The following is a 22,271-nucleotide window of genomic DNA, read 5'->3' as shown; positions in this document are numbered from 1 at the left end:
GACTTTATTTTTTTATTGATTTATTTTTTATAAATTATTTTATAGTTAATATGGTTTAGTCCTAATTCTGTGCATGTAACTGATGTCATTAGTCTATTGTTGGTGGAAAACAGAATACTAGTTAATTATATTTTTTTATTAAGTTAATGATACAAAATTAAGTACATCCATTTATTATCATGACCAAAAAAAAATACCCCTTTTTAAATTTCTTACCGACTCAAACAACGTAGGACTTCCAAAAAAAATAGTATTATTATTACTCATCCATTTTTTTCAATTTCTCATAATAATACATGAATAAATTGTCTTCTTCCATGTCACTTCAATATTAATGATAAAATTATTTAAATTTTATCTCAAGTAATTAATTAAACATTTTAAGCTCATTGCAATGAGTCTATCCTTGTAATCTCATCATAATTACTAAATTTCCATGGGAAAACTAAATTTGCTAAATTGATGAGAATCAGAATCAGAATCGTGTCCAATAATAATAATGAAAAACAATAGGGTTCATGTATTTAATTAGATCTGTCTCAGTTCTAATTTTATAATGGTAAAGTTGAAATTATTTAATTTACTAACTTTGTATTTTAACATGATCGTGTGGTTTGGTGAAATTGACGATTAGGGATAAAAGGAAAAATATAGTATTTCAGAATTGGTAGAACGTGGAATTAATTATAAGCACGATTATTCAGAAATAATTGGGATGAATTGTGGATAACACGATTTTATAAATTGAAGAAAGTCATCTAAATAATTCAGCATAAATTCAAACAGAAGAATTTTAAATTTAAGTAATATTATGTATTAAAAATGAAATATTTATGTTTCAATTAATTNAACTTACTAATAAATCCCATTGACCATGATTAGGATGCATGCATTGGGACTCAGTGTGAAAGAATGATATATGTAACAATCATCAATATATAAGAGCAAAATCTCTAGATTCTCGATGTTGTGCGATAGAAAGTATTCATGCGTGTGGGATCACATCTTAGACATATGAAATAAAAGTGTTGCATATATCAAAGTCACATCTAAATTCTCAGCACTAATAAGTGAGATTTCGAGTAAGTGTTTCCATAATCTTCTTCTGTCTGAAGAAATGATTCATCGAAATAATGAGTAGTCATTGATATCGACACATCTGAAATCGCCAAATATTTTAGAGTTCCTCTATTCAATCATTTTCCTTCTTGTTGTTGGATATCTCGTTCGTACATGTCTTTTCTTTGTTGTCTGAGCCCCTAATAAGTTACGGTCAGAGTTCGAAAAGATCAAATATTTTAATATATTCTTTGATAAAAAAAAACGTGTCGAACCCAACCTACATTGGTTGTAATATTATCTTATACCCGAATGAAATTCAGAGACCATCCAAGGAAATTTCGTTCAATATGGAGAATTGCACCGCCCATCGCACGATGTCCGTAAGGAAACAGCGTGCCAATTCATACTTGTAAATGCATTACAATTTAATTTAACAAATGAAAAGTGGGAATAATATCTACTCGTTTTTTGACACAAGTTTATCTAGGGGTGTCAAAAGCAGACACGACCCATCAACCCGACACGATTCAACCCGAAAAAAGTCAAGTATGGGTTTAGGGTTTTCGGATTCGGGTTAGACCCGATAGCTGACCCCGAAAAAATTGATCGGGTTGGGTTCGGTTCGGGTCAACCCGCGTTGACGAAAATTTTAATTTTTTTAAAAAAATATAATTAATAAATATTGCCTATATTTTTATATTGTATGTCTAAAAAAATATTTATTATATATTTATATCATAAATTTCATAATTTAATATTTATTTTGAACATTTTTTAGAGTAGGTATCTTGTGAGACGGTCTCACAAATCTTTATCTTTGAGATGAGTCAACCCTACCGATATTCACAATAAAAAGTAATACTCTTAGCATAAAAAATAATAATTTTTCATGGATGACCCAAATAAGAGATCCGTCTCACAAAATACGACCCGTGAGACCGTCTCACACAAGTTTTTGCCCATTATTTTCTAAACAATTGTTTATTTGATTTAGTAAATATAATTTATTTTTCTAGAATTAGAATTTCAAATTTAAATAATATATATGAGAGAAATATTGTTATTATGTGTTTAAATTAAAATATTTTTTTTGAATTTTATTTAATTTTCTTAAAAAAAAATTTTAAAATCGAAATCGAGTTGATCGAGTTGATTCGGATTTTGGTTTAGGTTGAGTGTTTTCAGGTTGTCTTGGGTTCGGGTTGAGCAATTTTACCCACCGAATTGACACCCTTAAATTTATCATCATGAAAACTCATGTGAGTAAATTTTACGAGATAAATATTTTTTTTAGTCATTAACAAAAAAAAGTACATTTTTTAAGACAGAATTGATCTGTCTCACAAATAAAAATATGTGAATCGACGTACTCTATAGTTAAATATCCCAACTAGCAAAATCAGATATTATTCCAGTCTCACGAATAAAAATCCGTGAATCGAACTACTCTTTTCTCGCACAGTTAAATATCCCAACTGGCAAAATCAGATATTGTTCCAAATTTTCTAGCCGGCTTTTCACCATTATTTTAAGGGTCTTTTTTTTCATATTGTCGGGGTATAAATATATATGTATATATAATATTGTGATAATTAAGACAGCTAATCTTGAGTGGATCTGTCATCGACCTACCAAACCAAACATCCAACCCAAAGCTAGCCAACTCAAATTCAGGACACAACGCCACGTATGTACTACTTCCCAGATTAGATTTTTTATATTAAAAATAATTGAAATTGAAATCCGTACTGAATATAATAATAATTAATTACATATTTTGACCTTTGTTAAAATAATAAATTGTGATTGTTTTATCCACTCGCCTACCTTTTCTGGAGATAAATAAAAAGAGATGGGAAGCAGTCTCTTACGAGTAAAATTGCCTTCAAATATATATCAATGTTTCTTTGATACAACTGGTGACGTGCTGAGTATATTAATGGTATACATGAAATATTAATTAAAAAAAATTTGATAAGGAGCTAATATAAATTTTTAAAAAATTATTATACGTAACTTTGGCAGAAACTTATGTGAGACGATCTCACGGGTCGTATTTTGTTAGACGGATCTCTTATTTGAGTCATCCATGAAAAAATATTATTTTTTATGCTAAGAGTATTACTTTTTATTGTAAATATCGGTTAGGTTGATCCGTCTCACATATAAAGATTCGTGAGATCGTCTCACAAGAGACCTACTCACGTACTTTTATGTAAGACTTTTTAATAATAATATATTGATCTTACGGATCTTTATTCGTGAGACGAGTCAATCTTCTTCATATTTATAATAAAAAATAACACATTTCATGGGTGACCCAAATAGAATACCTATAAATGTTTAAAAATTATTATACGTACTTTTGTTTATGCTTTTTTAATAAAATTAGGTGACGTTCTCAAATATCTTTATTTGTTAAATGATTCAAAGTTCTCCATATTTATAATAAAAAATAATATTTTTGTCACAAAAAATAATACTTTTTCATAGATAACCCAGATTGAATATCTTCTATCAAGATTTTTTGAATTTTAATAATCCATGTTGGGAAATACTTTTATATCATAAGGTATTTTTCATGTTCTCAAAATAATTTTATTATCGGTTAAATATATACCCTTCAAGAAATTAAATTAAATACTTAAAAAGACACAAATTTGATCACGATTTCTTAATGTAGATGTCAAAAGGGCTCGTACTTTTTTTCGAGATTTTTTTTTCCTTTTACATTTTCGTACATAATTATTAATATTTTATTTTACGTCTGTCAAAATTTTCAAGAAAAGTTCTTTGTTTGTCACATTATATCATAACAAAAATATATTATTGATTCGATCCGGGTGAAATGGATGAGCCGGGTCGGGAACTCTACGGGATCTGCTATCAATATAATAAAGGAAAAGAGAACCAAACGTCTGAGTCCAAAGCTTGCTTCTTGGGATGGATGAAAGGATCTGCAACCAAGAAAGTAACCATGTGAATGGACGTCGGAGGGGTGTCCGGCGTGACCACTCCGATGCTTATGTCAGTGAAGGACTCAAGCTAAAAAACCAATGTAACCAAGTGATGGTTGTGAGATTGGTGTGAATGATGGGGAGCAAATGAACAATAAATGTGAGCATTCAATGTGTGAATAGAATCTAAATGCAAGGAAGAAACCTGATTTTTATAGTAGAGGATGTTATAATGATCTCGTTCTTTGTGCTGATCATTAATTATAGTAAGGCGGCTGATTATACCCTATTATTCTGATATGTCAAATCTCATACTAATCACATCCAGCTTACCTGATTTTGTCAACCACTGGTATTAGTGTCCGAGATAGGTCGGCTGCACATACCCTACTTCGTCGGCGTAATTAAATGCAGCACTTATATCGAAGTGGCACGAGTAGAAGGCCTCTCGGGAAATTACATGAGAGCCTGGGCATCTAATGCCCCGGGGAGGTTATGTCCCGGATGCTCCAATGGCTTGACACTTTTCTGAACTCGTTGGAGTGTCTCTGTCGAGCTCATCCCTACATCGTCCCGCGCCCTCCAGGGACCGGGCTTCCTTGCCGACCTATTCCAATGTTTCGGCTTTACTACGTCTCATGAATAATCACCCTCCCTGATCCGGGCATTATCCATGACCCGGGTCATCCCGGGGTATCAATTATTAAACATATTATATCATAAGTAATTTTTAACATAATTTGACACACACACACACAATGGAAATAAAATTAAAACTTATATATAATATATATTGAAATGTACTTATAATTAGTTATTATATTATATATTTGCTTAAGGTTTGACCTTTATAACATCACTTCTTCTAACTGGAGGAATAATTCAGAAGTCAGTGCACGTACGTACGACATTTATATATATATATAATGTGTTGACTGGATTAAGTTATGTTATTTTTTCTTAAATGAGAGAATATGTGTATAGAAATATTGAGATCGTGATAAAATGATTAATTAATGGTTATACTTTGCATGATCATTGTCAGCAAATCTGAATTATGTTCTGTTTCTTCGTTAGGATGCATGCATCATAACATAATTACGCATCAAACAAATCTTTTATATATATATATATATAGTTTTTATGTTTTGCCTGGATTTAAAAATTTTCTTTGTCGCGTAAACAATCAAAATATGACGTTTGAGTTGTTTACAGTTTAAAATATTTGAGTTATATTATTATCATCAGCTATAAATTTTGATAAAACATTAAGCGCTCCGTCCTACATGTTCTATTTTTTTAAATATATATATATATATAATTAATGCGTTATTTAATATTGTCCGATAATTAATCCATTTTGGATATATATAAACGTCTACTTTGATACAAACTATGTTGCAAGTATTGAATAATAATAAAAAAAAAAAGAATAATTAGTTTAAAATATAAGGCGACTTTTTTTAAAAAAAATAATTTTTATATGTTTAATAGTTGAATTTTATTCTTTGAACTATTCATGTTTTTCTTTTCGTTTTAAAATTCTTCATTCTGTTGAAAAATTATTTAAAAATGTGTTAAATATTTGTGTTGAAAATATGAATGTTGAATGTTGAAAATTAGGTAAAATTAGGTGTTGAATATTGAAAATTAGTGTGTGATGATGTAGGTAATGATGTATTTTATTTTTGGATTATTTGTAAAAATTTTCTATAAATAGATCTCTCATTTGTGAAGAAAATCACAATTGAGTTGAGAGAAAAATATTATAAAGTGTGTAGTGTGATAATTTTGAGAGTTTGAGATTTTTACTTTTTTACCGTAAATTTTTACTTTTTCACAACACGTTATCAGCACGAAGCTCTAAAAGTCCTCCATATTTTTCCAAGCTCCGAACAGAAGAAAAAGGTAACAAAAGTAATAATATTTATTTTACTGTTATTTATTTATTGTTTATATATGTAATATATAATATAATGTTATTGTTAGAAATAATAAAAATAATTTTTTCAAAAACTTGTTATAAATCCTGGGAGGATGTTAAGACGACATCCCACACTCCCGGTAAGGGATACGACAAGTATAAAAGCCNACTGAGAGGAAAAATAATAAATTAAAGAATATTTTTTAATATATAAAGTTGACATATACCAAATTTTTTAAGTGCACCATATTGCAGCACTACATTAAGTATTTTATGACTATTATTATTAATATTATTTAACAAACACATGTATTGTACATGTACATTAAACATTTATTTTTTAAAAATAATATATTTTTTTTTTATAGAATATATTTAGTGACAAACTATAAATAGCAGCTAAAATAATGATAGAGAGAAATTAAATTATAATATAATTCAATTATATTATTTTTTACGGTAAGAATATCATGCTTATAAATGCAGGAAAATTTTTAATGCTTCAAGCTGGCATTATTTGTGTGAATCAAATTAAGTTGATAAAATTAAATGATTGACTTTCTACTCAATACGAGAAAATTGCACTCTCAAAAAAATAAAAAAATTTGCGGCAACAATCAATTTTTTCTATAAAGCACGCAAGTATATTTTTTGGAAGGGTGCGTTCAAAAATATCGAAACAATTTTTTTCCCTAAATTACAAGTGCTTGTAAATATTAATAAATAATTGATAATATGTGGATATATGATATCCAACATTATTCATATGCATCATGTTAGATTAAGCGTGAGTGAATGAGCATAGAAAGATTAATGTTTAGACTATATTGGGTTATAACGTTGTCTAGGTGGCTAAAATAATGTTGTTAAAAGCACTATTGTTAAAAGTCTGTTCGATCACAACGTATTAAAAGCGTCGTCTTTTTTAGCAAAAACAACACTTTCGTAACGCATAAAAAGCGTTGTCTTTGCTAAAAAAGATAACATTTTTTATCCATTGTTATTAAATGGACTTTTAACATAGACAACCCATAAAAGAAGTTGTCTTTTATATTTAAATTTTTTTGGGTTTATACCTATTAATTACAAAATCTATTTTGAATGCTAAAATGTATAAACATGCCAAAAAATTCTAAAAATAACAATTATTAGAATCAACAAATCGAAACAATAACTATTTTAAATATCAATCAACATTTAATTTACATAAAATTTATATAAAAACTCTTACATATGCTAAATATATTGTTGGAACATTATGTTCGCAATCTTGATTTTGATGTTAACAAAACATATTATTTTGTTTCTAACAAGTTTATCTAGTGCGTAGAAAAGCTGAAACTGATCAGGTCCCGAACTGATCAGTTCTCGAGCCAAAACTGTAGCTATCGAGACGCTAACTAATTGCCAAAACTGAACCAGTCTAAACTGATTTCACCAAACCAATTCAAATAACCAGTTCAGAGCATCAGTTGTAACTGATCAATTTGGATATCACGACAAGACTATCAAATGGAATCCAGCTAAGCACAAATATACAAGGTACAATCTACAAGATACTTCACAGACGAAGGTACAATAATGGACGTTTCAGCAGAGCTAAAAGAGGAAAACTTCCAGAACAGTTGTCAGAATGAAGAGACGTATCATAAGGAAGCACATGCAAATACAACAGACATTATTATTGAGTTTTCATGTACGGTCAGCTAAGCGAATATAAATACCAGATCAAGACCATTGAAGAAAAAGCGGAACAACAAAATACTAGTGTGTGAAGAAAACAGAGGGCTTGCTCATTTATATCAGCTTACCAGAAGCAGTTAATCAAGTTGTGTGAGAACACTTTCGTTCTATATTGATTAGATCAGTTCTCACACATTCACAAACAATCACTGACATATACAGAGAGTTGAGCTTCTTGTTTAGCTGAGTGATTCTTCACACAAAGATATTAAACATTGTGTTCGTAGTCTTGGTATAAGAGATGTTAAACATTATGTGGATTGTCAGGTGCTACTTGCAATCTTGAGTGCTAGGAGTTCTAGTTGAGTGTTGCTCTTCTGGAATGAGTTAGTACAAGGTGATATATAAATCAAAGTCTTTTCGTGGATCCTACCCGAAGTGATAGAAAGGGTGACGTATGAGCAGTTGAAGTCTCCGAACATCCATTAATATATCACGTGTCTTTAACTGTTTAACTTTTGTTTTAAAACTAATTTGATATTCCAACTAATATCAGTTCAGTTATTCCCATAATTGAACTGATACAAACCCGAACTGATCCCCTTTATTTTAGTTATTCAGTTTACACAAACTAAAAGTTTTCTTAACGAAGGATTATTTCGAGTGTCTTTCGCTTGGTTTGAAAACCAAACTCGATTTAATTTATCAGTGTATTCATTCTTAGAACACAAGCTATTGCAGTTTATGGAAAATATTGAGTGTGTCAAAACCGATCCTTCATATACATTACGAACAAAATACTACAAAAACCATAAACATAACAAACAAACGCTGTGATATTTGCTATATAATTTACTAATCACTGCAACTATTGATTTCACATGGTAGTTTTGTACAGAAAACAACTTTCATCTCTTTCATGAAATTTCCTACAACAGATCATTTTAATTTGCACCACTAATGTAACCACTTATTATTCATGTTTGTCCATACCTGCAAAGATAAATCATCAATGCCATCTTCTTGTTCCCCTCTTTCATGAAATTTTCAGCAGCAGATGTCTCATTCTAACAAATATAAGATGACAATTAGCCATTTATTCCCTGAAAGTCCTCAACACCTCCAATCTCCTCGTCAACAAACTGCTCACCTGCATCAATCACACCTAGTGAGTTTAATGACTTAAAGCAACTGAACCGTTATGACAAAGTAAATATACATATCAAGTAAAAGTGAAAAGTACTGTAATTAAAATAACTTTCGTGATCTTCAAAAACATTGACATAAAAATAAACATAAACATATTCATATCGCGTCATTTCATTTCATGCCATTGTATACATATTCATTTTTCTTTTATTGAATTCAGTTCATTAGTTGTGACTTTCATATCAGCTGTTGTTCGATGGATTCATCTAAGTATAACCATGGTACAAGGCGATGGGGAAATCGGCGACACTCTCACCCGTTAACTGAGATTTGGTCTTACATGTTTCGTGTTTGTGTTCGTATTAGTCACAACCAAGTCACCTCCTACAAACATGTCGTCATATTCATCACTTAATAAAATTCCATGCATATACATATAATCAGTGTTTTTCATAAAAATTCCATATTCATATAAAAATAAACATTTTAAACATGTATTTTCAGTTGTCAGGGCACTGCCAGGACCGCTAAATTGATCCGAGTACAAAATGATCATTTTGCCCCCGAAACCCTAATTTGACCACTTTATCCTTGGACATTAAAATTTCGACCTGAATCAACTCGAAACTTAATCAAACTTTCCCAAACTTGAATATGACCTAACGGCACCCTACCAGACCTTAAACCACCTAGACCGGAGCACTTAAGACCCTCAAAATGAACTTGGAAGTTGCTGGAATGTTCTGCACAAAAGAAAACCGAACCCTAGTGCACCTGGCCTCCAACTTTCGATCCTGGGCCCAAAACCAACACTTCCAAACCTTAGCCTACCACCTAGGGCTATGATCAAACCCACGTGCACCTGACTAGACCACCCACAACGAGCCATGCACGCAAGAACGCGACATCACCCGATCCATGCTTCCCACACATCTACGCGCCTAATCATCATGGCTTACCCCTAACCCTTCGAGCCAGCCTAGCACCGACCTCCCAGGACCCCGTCTCAGACTTTCCAATTTCTGAACCATGGCTTGGAGCAGACCTGCGCACAGCCGCCTCGACCAATCACTCGATCGAACACCTTTTTGCCCAAAACATGAAGATCCGATCGTAACCATCACACAACCCGTTCCAGATCTGATCTTAACCTTCGAAGACCATCTAACAGTCATGATTTGAGTCCTATAACTCTCGACCTAGGCATCCCTTCACGAAACATGTCAAGAACGTGAGTTCCCAATCATGAAAATCCAATATATTCATGTAGAATCATGTAAAACCAATTTATAACAATAGATCTATCAATTTCCATTCAAAATAATTCAAAGTGCATAATATGGTGTGAAAGATGAGAAAAAGAAGGTAATGGGCGTGCTTTTGCGTATATACGCTCGAAAATCTACACGAACGATGCGAGGGATGAACACCGGAGGAACGAGACATAATTCTTATGAAAATCCTTGCGAAAATTGTTCAAAAACCTGCTGCTGGACGTGATGATGGTGCGGCTGAGTGACTGGGATGGAACTAGGGTTTTGGAGTGGAAATGAAGGAGAAAATAATAAAAGAGTGGGCCTATCTTTTGATATACAAGGGAGTAGCATCTTAGGCCCAAAATCATACTATACAGGCTCATTAGGCCCATTAATGAGTACGTAAAATATTTTGTTTAAATACGTTTTTCAAAACATTTACCGAACCTCCAAAAAGTCCATATTTTGCCAAAAATCGACTACCGGTTTAAAATATGATTCGACTAGAAAAATATATCATAAAATCCTATTTTTTGAAAATTACATATTAAATACATCATATATTAAATAATTAAAAATAATTATTTATCAAAACATTTTTCTTCAAACTGTCATCGGTCTCTGTTCCTCGTTCGAGCGTGAAATACTGCTAAAAGCCCAAATAAATGCAATCTAGTAATTCATGAATAAAAACATATAATCATGTCATAATCATGTATTTAGTGCATTTACAATAATAATTTAGACATTTTAATAATACTCTAGATTTGTATGCAGTCAGGTTGTAACGTCCCAGATTCGACGACTGTCCTCACTGTACCAAAACGAATCTTTCCAGCGTGCTTATGTCCTCAATCACACGCACCCTAGGAAACTTCTCAGGAGGTCACCCATCCCAGAATTGCCCCAAGTCAAGCACGCTTAACTTTGGAGTTCTTATGTGATGAGCTACCGAAAAGAAGATGCACCTTCGTGGTATGAGTCGTACATATCAAATCTTTTAAGCCCTCTTCAACTGTACAGTCCATTACATTGAACAGTCTCGGAATCCCTCTCCTTCCGGTCTAAGATCGGTTCATTCATGTTCCCTCCGTCTAGAAGCCTGCCAAGAGCCGCTCATTGTCAGTGTAACCTCATGGCACCGGCGATCACCCCCCGCCCTCTTCGGCCCGGGCCTCACATGCCAAGCAGCTTCCACTTGGTTCGTCCCCGAACCACACCGTACTAGGAGAGGTCGGCTCTGATACCAACTGTAACGCCCCAGATTCGACGATTGTCCTCACTGTACCAAGACGAGTCTTTCCAGCGTGCATATGTCCTCACTCACACGCACCCTAGGAAACTTCCCAGGAGGTCACCCATCCCAAAATTGCCCCAAGTCAAGCACGCTTAACTTTGGAGTTCTTATATGATCAGCTACCGAAAGGAAGATGCACCTTCGTGGTATGAGTAGTACATATCAAATCTTTTAAGCCCTCTTCAACTGTACAGTCCATTACATTGAACAGTCTCGGAATCTCTCTCCTTCCGGTGTAAGATCGGTTGATTCATGTTCCCTCCGCCTAGAAGCCTGCCAAGAGCCGCTCATTGTCCGTGCAACCTCATGGCACCGGCGATCACCCCCCGCTCTCTTCGGCCCCGGGCCTCACACTAATCATACATGGCTGAATTTCTAACTCAATTTTCCTATTCATCAGAAGATATTGAATTGAAATTCGTTCGTTTTGGTAGGCTAATTCGTACAAAACAAAAACTTTGTACAATACTTCTTGAAACAGATTTTAGATTCGTCACTTGATAGCACAAATTAATATATTGCTCATTTTTCACTCAAATCAAGATCCGCCAATGGAAATGAAAGTGATGCCCCGAGACGTCCCGGGTCATGGATAGGCCCTGGGACTTCCTGGGTCATTAAGTATATCCATTAGTGCCCAGGTCAGGATGGGATGCTCTCAGGCCGATAGCGTGGCAAGATGGGTTAATAACCCGGGTCATATAATTGCTCGGGACGAAAACACAACTCAGAAAGATCATAAAATGAGCAATTAGTCAATACGACAAGTCATTGGACCACCCGGGGACTTGGTTTCCTCAAGACGTGTAAATGCCTGAGCTCTTCTATAACTGCCCGAGAGGCCTTATGTTCGGTCACCTCGATATAAGTAAAGCATTTAATGGCGTCAACTTGATAGAGCATGCATAGCCGACCTACCTCTGACAATAACATAAATGGTTGACAACATTAAGTGGGCCGGATGTGACTAGTATGCGATTTGACGTGTCAGAATGTAGGGTATAATCAGCCACCCTATTATAATTAATGATCAGCACAAGGAACGAGGTAATCATTGCAATCTCCATTATAAATATCAAGTGCTTTATTTGCATTTAGGGGTCATTCAGATATTAACTTGCGCATTGAATACTCTCATTTATTGTACATCTTACCTGGACATTTATTTCACAGTTGTCATTCGGTTGTATTAATTTTTCTACTTGAGTTCCCTGTTAATCGACGGAAGAAATTTTTAAGTCCTAACGTCCGACTCATATTCCTTTTTATATATTTTGATAGTATACCCGGTTGAGTATTCGACCCGACTCATCCCTTTTTACCCGGGTTGCATCATTGGCGCCGTCTGTGGGAAATTGGAGTTTTAAGACGTAGATATGGCACCTACTAGGAGAGCCCATCAGGACACTTCCCGAATTTAGGAGGAGAACTATACCCATCTCTCTGGTGCAGGAGGCCCCCCACCCAATGGTCCTCAACCCGCCATTCATCTAACACCTGAAGAGTTGACCAAAATTGTAGCTGATGTTGTTAAGACGGCCATGGCAAATAAGGCTCCTAATCATTCTGTTCCACTACAAGAAGAACGGGAGCAGTTGCATGGTAATCAGGAATAGGAGAGGGAGTCAAGCGCAGGTTCTAAGTCCCCTACTGTTGCGGAAGAATTGGAGGAGTTGAGGAAGAAAGTAAAGGTGTTAGAAGGACAGGTTGGTTCCAAGGATAGTGTTCCAGTCGTAAAAGGTTGCCCGTTCTCTGATATTATTATCCGGTAACCATTACCCGGAAATTTCAAGTCAGCCAAGATCAAGGACTATGATGGGAGTTCTGATCCCGAAGAGCACCTTGCTCGCTTCGAAAATATGGCTATGTTACATTGCTACGGGGACCAAATCAAGTGTAAAGTGTTCCTCACCACCCTCGTCGACTCTGCACAAAGATGGTTCGAAGGGCTGGCGCCCCAAAGTATCAATTGTTTTGAAGATTTCCAAAAGGTATTTTTGCATCAATTTAGCAGTAGCAAGAAGTACAGGAAGACTGCTTTCAGCCTATTCGAGGTCAAACAAAGGCAAGACGAAACCCTAAGGGCATATCTCAAAAGATTCAACCGAGTGGCCCTGGATGTGTACCAGCCTGCGCCCCCGAAACGAAAACTACAGCGTTCATGCAAGGGTTATGGGAAGGGGATTTTTTCCGATCCCTAACTAAGAAATTGCCCGTGAACTTCGAGGATCTCTTATCCCGTGCAGAGAAATACATTAATATGGAAGAGGCGCAGAACCAAAAGAGGGAGGCTTTAAAGAGAGCCAGAGGAGATCGGGTAACCAAGCCCGACGAAAGAGCTCCCAAGAAAGGTGGCCCGGGACATTTACCTCATGTACTTTTGAAAATTGCTCGGGACCGAGAGATTCAAGAATGCAGCTCGGACGTAGTCTCGCATCCCTTTTTACCCGGGTTGCAAAACTTGATCATATAAATTTTTTTTATCGAAACTAAATTCAAAATCATAGTCGTTTACTCTTAGAATTCAATAGAACACACTACATCCACATGAGCTCGGGTACAAATTCAAAACATGAGCAATTCCAGTAAAATATTCATAACACTCTCAATTCTTCATAGAATTAAACGATTTTGCTGTCATTTTGAAGATAAAACATAGCTCTTCAACTTTACTTCAGCCCATAATCACAAAATACGAACACATAAATCACATCAACCCCAAAACAGAAGGATAAATTCGTGCATAAAGCGTAATTACCGAATTTACCTCCGAGTTCAAAATTATCTAAACCTACAACATAAATCCGATATATATGTCAATATAAAGCATTAAAATTGAAGAAATGAGTTTAAATCGGAGTGGTCAAAAATTCAAAAATCGGAGCCTACTTAAATGAACCAAGGCTGAAATTTGAGCACAATGTTTACCAAGATCAGAGCTTGAACTAATCGCTATCGGTCTCGAGGTTGTGACACGCCAGAATCTTTCTGGAGTTACTATTCACGGCCTAAAAAAAAACCAAAAAAATACCCAAGCAAAACAAAGCAAAAACTCACCAAAATCGGACAAAAATAGCGCGCGGTTTAGGTCGCAAAATAACCAACGATTCAAGCTTATTTTCTTCAATTCTACCTTAGATGCAAGCTATAGGTCCAGGGCTATGTGTAGGGTGCTCGACCGACCCATTTCTGGTGGTGCAAGCCGTCACAATTTGGAGAGGGGGAGAAAATGGCCAACGGGATTGGGGTTTGGGATTGGGGTTTCTTTCTTATGGGAATTGGTTTGGGATGGAAAATAGATTTCCTTTCTTTCGTAAAACCATTCTCTTAAAAAACCGTCATAGACAACCGTTTTAAAAAAAATATCGGTTAATAGACAACGGTTCCGTTATCTTGGACACACAAAGACAACGATTGTCTTTGATCATAAAAACCGCACAAAGACAACAGTTGTCATAGTCTAAAAAAATCCGTTTACAGACAACGGTTCCGTTATCTTGGACACACAAAGTCAACGATTGTCTTTGATCATAAAAACCGCACAAAGACAACAGTTTTCATTAAAATCATTGTTAAAAGAAAAAAGACAACGATTTTAACAAAATCCGTTGTCTTTTAAATGTTGTTAAATCCATATTTTCTTGTAATGAAGTAAAAAATTCGATCTAACCCACCTAACTATTTGATGATGATAATAATAATTGATCGCAAAGACAAATCACCCATTTTTTGTTCTTTAGTTTTTTTTTCTTTGTATGTAATATATTATCCAATGTGTTACTTTTACATATTTGTGTATAAATTGGTTAATGAAGTTATTTTTCAAAGTTCTTATTAATTTATTTTATAGTTTTGCATACACGTTATTTGTGACCCGATATTTATTTTGAATGGTTGATTTATCATAATCGACTTATTTCTTGCAAGTTGTCAGTCCAATCAATAGTTCAACACCACTCCATGATTGTTTACATATACAACTTGAGAACGATTTTTCGTTATCTTTTTAAAAACATATTTGGCGGAGACGATTACAAGATGAAGTCTTGAACCATGACCTCATCTTTATAATGGGACGCAGATGTCATATGGTCAAAAGTACATGTCAAGGTTTTTTTTCACATATATGTGTGATTTTATAAAATTTAATGAATATTGCAACCTCTAAATAAAATCGATTCTTCACTTTTTCAATTTTTTTTTAAAAAAAACACTATTTTTGTGTTTCTTATCCCCAAATTTTGCTTCTGCTTTTGCTCAATTGATTCAAATTCAGAAGTCGATCTCATGTAATTTTTTATTCTTCGAATTTATTTTGATATTTTTATAAATAAATGAAAAATTTTCTGAACACTCTTACTCTTGCTAATATTTTTGTCTAATCCAAAATTTTTACAATATATAATTTATCACATTAATTTCAAGCTTGCCCCAAGTCTAATTCTTGGATTCATCCCTGAGTGAGTATAGTATCGGGATAACTGACCTCTTAAAACGTTCTCATGTGTCAAGCTGTAAAAGGGCAATACCTGACTGACGGAAGGAAAATGATAAGACTGGTTTATAAGATATATGAGACAGCACTAGCATATAGATACGCACCTCCCCAAATTCATTGGCCTAACAACCTGATCCATTAGCACCCAATTAGTTGCGCTATGCACTGTCACGGGTATAAGAAAATAAAATTGTGTTTTGGCTAACAACTATAATTTTTGGCCTAGTGGTATAAGCTTGATTCTGAAAATTGATATCAGAGCCAAAGTCACCGGTTCGATTCTATTGATTGCAATTAGTGTAATTATTAAGATGAATATTTTTGGGGTACAATAATTTTCCAACTGGGAAAAATAATCGAAATGCGACATTTTTGCTGATATATGATTTAAAAGATTTGAGTTGTACCATTATAACTAATTATATTTTTTGGGTAAATTGACAAGGTTTCGCTCCTACAAGCGAATTAGTTCGGGGTCGGTTAATCCTAATGAAACAGGTCCACAAGCTAGCTGTTAGCCAAAATACAACTTTATTTTCTTATACTCGTGACAATGCATAACGCAACTAATTGGGTGTTAATGAGTCAGGTTGTTAGGTCAATGAATTTGGAGAGGTGTGTTTATATGCTGGGCAAACCTACCCAGATGTCACCCTATGTGTAATGAGAGTTTCAAAGTTTCATATTCTTTCGATGTGCTATTAATTGCAAGAGGACTTGGATTTGAACCAAATTAAACAATTTTATATAGCACATATTGACCCGTTCAAAGTTTTCTGGAATATGTATCGAACTCAATCCAAAACCAGATAAAAATAAAACAGATTGAACCGGATTTATGATGGAATCGGAATGGAGTAGGACCAGATTGGAATTGATGTTTTATTTTATATATAAATTTAGAACTTAGACAAATATCAAACAACGAAATAATTTAGAACTTAGACAAATATCAAACAACGAAGTAATTAAATTTCTTTTAAAAAATAACAAACATCATTTATCATAATTACTATAAATCGACCTTATAATTTCGTATTCTTCTTCGCTATTACCTCGTATGTACAATCGACATTCATTTTATGAAATTTTACATGTGAAACTTTAGAAACCATACTATTATTTCTCAGCTGGTTGTAATTTAACCTTAAATAGGGTAAATATGAATGAATAAGGTTAAATACAATTACTTTGAAAGATAACAAAACCGGATTCAAAATAAAAAATGTCATAAACCGAAATCGAACCATATCCATCTATACTATATTATTAAGTTTAAAACTCTTAGAGTAATTACCTTACTTGACACCAAAATATTTAATTCCATAATTATCATTTATACCTTACTAAAAATCTCTTCAAGTCAATTCATATTTTACATTAAAAAAAATCTAAACAAAACTTTCCTTTTAAATCAAACTACTCTTCTAAATTGAAAATAATTTCGTTTTAATTGTTTATTATTATTTGATCAAATTAAAAATAATAATAAAACATACAAGGTGTGTGTATCTTTTATTAATATTCAGTTCAAAATCTCTACCCTTGATGGAAATCACAAGCATCAGTTTCAAAATTTAAACCATTGATTTTCAAATTCTTGCCAGTCCTGTCATGTAAATGAAGTAGATATATCCCACATCATTTGGCAAAAAAAATATATATATAATGGAACTGAGAACCATGTTTGCAGTTTAAAAAACTAACACAAGCTTTACGGATAACTGCAGTTGTATTTTAAAAATTATAACAAGAAATTTTAGATGAGCAGATGCAACTATCCTTTCTGCCCCATAGATCTCATTGATGCAATCATTCAAACGATCGAGTCGTGCACATTCATGGCTGTGCAGAGATTAATCTTCCTCAAAACATAACAATTTCTACATGGTTTTCAATCAAGTATATGACAATATTACAAGCAACATCTTCATCGAATGAAAGCATTACCACATTAAGATCCGGTTGCAAAGGACAAATCACAAGTTAACAATACTCAGAAATGAATGGCACAAGCCATAACTATTATTATTCTCGGCATACCTCGTACCCATCTGTGTTCCATGGTTGTGTTGCATCTATGCTAGCTTACAAGGACAAACAGTGATTTGTCTCCTAGCTTATCACGACCCTGTGTTGGAGGGAAATTGGTCAGCCACGTTTCAGCTACACTGTGATCAAATACTTCGAACTGGATGGTGCTAAAGTGATATAAACGAATGAAGCGCAGAGGAACAAACAAAGACACTGGACATTCACAGAAACTATTATTGGCCCATTGATGAAACAAATATTCGTCTAGGAGGAAAAATTAAAACGGTTTATGTGCAAGCATATTAACTCAAATCCGTCACCTGAAAAGCGAATTACCTAATAGATCTTCGACTTTCAATCCATTTCGCAATTTCTAATAGCATTCCTCCTATTTTGAATCTCGTCTACTCCTCTCATTATGAACACCAACTTAGAATCATGCTCAGAATGCCCAACCACTATTGACTTCTGTGGTAATTAAGCTCATTTTATCATCATTGTCGCCTTATCAACAGCAATTCAACATTAATCCAAACTTTCTAACATTCCCCCATCTATTGTTGATTATATCTGAGCTCGTTTTTTTTTGTTTTGCCTATGTGTTCTCTACTTACACAGCTGTGCTGTAAAGAGGAAAATACAGACTTCGAGGATGGGCAAGGGGATATGTTCTGTCGATATTTCGGAAATGGGGACAAAACTTTCCCCCAATTTTACTAATTAGAAAGATGAAATTACAAATATAGAAATGAAATTCACAAGGATATATGAACAAATATAGTTCCTTAAACCCTTATTCTTTGAAGACAGCGTTGAATTATAGCCAACGCCCTCGTGTTGCAGTGACATAAACCTCTCCCAATAGGGGAGAAGCAAGGGTTTGAATCCATGTTAAAACAAAACTCTCCACTCCCCATTGTAACTAAAAAAAAACCTTGGATTATAAGCCACCATGTAGTATAGGAATGAACAACAAAAGAAGTCTTGCTTCAGCATGTGATGGCCCATGAGCACATAAGAAAGACTAGTAATAATGCGTATGTTTTGCGTAAATCTAAATTATTCAAATTATAGTATTCAGAATTGTCACACCAAAATTTAATGTTTTAAATCATTACGAAGGGAAAGGAATATTTTAGGAAATGAATAAGCATTTCAAGATATATATTAACATAATATAAATTTAAAGTCGCATACAAATATTTAAGTGAGTATTATTTTAGAAGTGAAAAAGAAAAAACCAAATTCACTAAAAGTTTAATGCATATAGAAATATATACAGATAGGCGTCGTTTGGCGCGAATGACAAGACTCTGCATCCCTGTTTCATCAAGCAGTTGACAAAAAATTATACAATAATTGAAGTTATAAATAATTATATCATCCATATCTTTCAAATTACCATTCCGATATTTAAACCTTTTACTATCCAATCACATGAGCCAAACGGTGTCATATAATATAAGAAACAACAATATATGTATTTTAGAAAGCAAAACAGCTACAAAAAAGGCGGCTACTTTAGGTGCCTGTTGCTGAATTATATCATATAGATAATTTGAATAATAATAATGTCAGCTTTACACATTCAAGGAGGCAGTTTGTATTTTATTTAAACCGGTACTTTGAGTGTCATGGGAATTCACTATACACAGATGATTCAATAGTTTAATTGTACACCGCTACATTGTCATGATTTTATCGCTAGGAATATCCATGCATGTTCATGGTCATTGCTTTTCTTGCTACAGAGACATCTATCTAGAGTCCGAACTATGGTGCAGGACATCCTAGCTAAGCATTAGCAAAACTTAAGGGACCGACATTTTACCATGAAAAATCTATGAAGTAGATTGATATGGTGCATGGTTCCATACCTTCAATTCTGGCAATTCTATGATACAAGCACACTCAACCACATGGGCACCAACACGCTCTGCAATAAAAAATAAGAGAGCTTAGTTATTAACTATTAAGCTTTTTCAAATAACATTAGTATAGCACATGATTTTTAATTTTTACATTTTTTTCCACAACTCGTTTTTACATTGTTAAACACACATTAAAACTAAAGGAAAATGTTCATAAGTTGCCCCATGACTTCTGCTAAAGTTCATTCATATGCATAACCTCTGAAGTCAGACTATACAATAAAAAAAGGCTGATTGTCTTTCCGATAAACAAGGAAATCTCTTCAAGAACTTTAATTGGTTGGATTGTTTTATCGGCACATCGAGAGAGGAAATCAAAACTAAAACTCCAGTAGAGTAATGCATCATACCAAGAAGACGGACTGCAGCATTTAAGGTCCCTCCTGTCGCAATTAGATCATCTACTACAACAGCACACTCTCCAGGTTGTACAGCTCCAACATGCATCTCCATTTTGTCAGTTCCATATTCCAAGGAGTACTCTTCTGATATTACTTCCCCTAATAGGATAAGAAAGATTAAGTTATTTGGTATAGCCAATATACTAAACAAAAAGTTGTTCGTATAAAACTGATAAATCTATGCTAAAGAAGATAAAAGAAGCACAATGACAAATAGCTGCAAAAGAAGCTTTAACCCAATATATATCACCTCGCACGACATTAACATAGTAAAATGATACGTATGATTCACGAGGATATAAGGGTGGTGAAGAGAATTGTGTGAAGCAAGGATACTCTGATTAATTAACATGACGAAGAATAAAACACAAACTTATACCAGAAGTTTAACAGCATAGAACAAGTCAGAATAACGAGCAGAAGGTGTTTACAGGTGTCGCTTGAACTCTTCAAATCAAAATATTTGATAAAACGTCTGCTTTACAGCAGCAGACCTTATGCGAATACAATTGATGTATACTAAGATTATCACTTCTATGTTGTTTTGACCTCGTTTTATCTCCCAACATTTTCATGCCACCTAGCACATTCTAATTGTATAACCTACTAGTGACATAACCAGTAACCTCACTTGGATAAATAGTGAGCCTTCTTTTTTAGCATAAAGCTCAATTCCACAACTAAAAATGCTAAAGGTCGACATCTTTTGTTGCCTCGTGAATTTTTAAAATTTATAATTTCAAAAGCATGCCTAAGTAGGAAAACAATGCTATGACATCTGAGATAAATATTCATTTGCGTTAAATCAGGACCCAGCAGTGAAAATCACTCACGCTTCAAGTCAGAAACTAATCATCTGTCTAAATATCTAGACCGATGATTTGTGCGCCATGCACTTACATCCACGCAAAAACACGACTTGTCAATACTTCAAAAGTATGCCCAAGTAGGAAAACAATGCTATGACATCTGAGATAAATGTTCATTTGCGTAAATCAGGACCCAGCAATGAAAATCACTCACGCTTCAAGTCAGAAACTGATCATCTATCTAAATATCTAAACCGATGATTTATGTGCTATGCACTCACATCTATGTGTGTTTTGTACGAAGCCACTTATCATCCAAGTTCATAACACTTTACGCACCTAATCTATGATTGACCAATGAATTCATTTGTTGAATCATAAAGACATCAGCAGAAACTTTACCAGGGAGTTTCTTAGGCTTTCTCAAAGGAACAAATTTCGCGCCGATGGCCAATGCTATTGGAGGACCAAATATAAAACCTCTTGCCTCAACACCTATAACAAATTCAAGAATCACTATAAGATCAAAATTCACAACCAATTGCATCATGCATGTATTCTACTGAATGACGAATTATCTACAAAAACTACTTCAGATTTGGTTTTAAAAACTCAAACCACAAAACTGCAGCAAATAATCCCACAAATAACAAAAAAATTAGTCAAGTAGAAACGGAAGTTTCAAAAAAATATCCAACAGAGAGGATAATTCACCTGCAATGACACTGATGTTTTTGTCTTTGTACCTCTCAACGAACAAATCAATCGTATCCTTAAACGCCTTCGGATCAAGGAGCAGCGTAGTTATATCTTGAAACAAAATCCCTAACATAAAAAAAAAAAAAAAAATCAATTCCCATTCAACAACAGCAAGATCTNTCCCATTCAACAACAGCAAAATCTTCAAATACTCATAAATTCAACAAATGCAAGATCTTCAAATACTCATAAATTCAACAAATGCAAGAGTATCCATCACCTGGCTTTGGGAAGTCGGGTATGACCCGAATGGTTGAGGAGATTCGCAGGATCCGATCATCTGTAGCATCAACACTTAAGGAAGCCATCCGCACGGCGCTCTCCGAGGATGCTCCGCCAGTCGACGCGCAGTAGGTCAGCCGAGTTCCCCTTGCGGCGGTGGCGAAGCTAGTGTTAGGTAAAAAGCAATTTGCTTTGACGAATTTATCGCCGGTTGCGCTGAGGGGAGTGAGATTCGGTAGGCAATACATGACATGCGAGGGATTTAAATAGTTGTTGGGGGTAAATGCGT

The 22,271-nt window shown here is 34.2% G+C and overlaps 1 protein-coding gene across 2 annotated transcripts; it reads right to left on the bottom strand.

Annotated features, from left to right (window-relative positions):
* Positions 1-17,658: 17,658 nt before the first annotated feature.
* On the bottom strand, positions 17,659-22,271 carry LOC140965269 (adenine phosphoribosyltransferase 1-like). 2 transcript variants are annotated; one of them, XM_073425433.1, is made up of 6 exons: positions 21,981-22,266; positions 21,716-21,826; positions 21,404-21,496; positions 20,142-20,291; positions 19,738-19,796; positions 17,659-17,957 (listed from the first exon to the last, which is right to left on the bottom strand). In XM_073425433.1, the coding sequence occupies exons 1-6, from the start codon at positions 22,228-22,230 to the stop codon at positions 17,910-17,912; spliced, it is 711 nt and encodes a 236-aa protein (XP_073281534.1). In that variant the 5' UTR covers positions 22,231-22,266; the 3' UTR covers positions 17,659-17,909. The 2 variants fall into 2 exon arrangements, with proteins under 2 accessions (XP_073281534.1, XP_073281525.1); XM_073425424.1 differs by having other exon boundaries at positions 17,910-19,181; positions 21,981-22,271.

Source organism: Primulina huaijiensis, chromosome 2 (assembly GCF_012295235.1).
Source record: "Primulina huaijiensis isolate GDHJ02 chromosome 2, ASM1229523v2, whole genome shotgun sequence".
Lineage (NCBI taxonomy): Eukaryota > Viridiplantae > Streptophyta > Magnoliopsida > Lamiales > Gesneriaceae > Primulina > Primulina huaijiensis.
The sequence above is the reverse complement of the archived record's forward strand: the minus strand, read 5'-3'. Positions and strand labels throughout refer to the sequence as shown.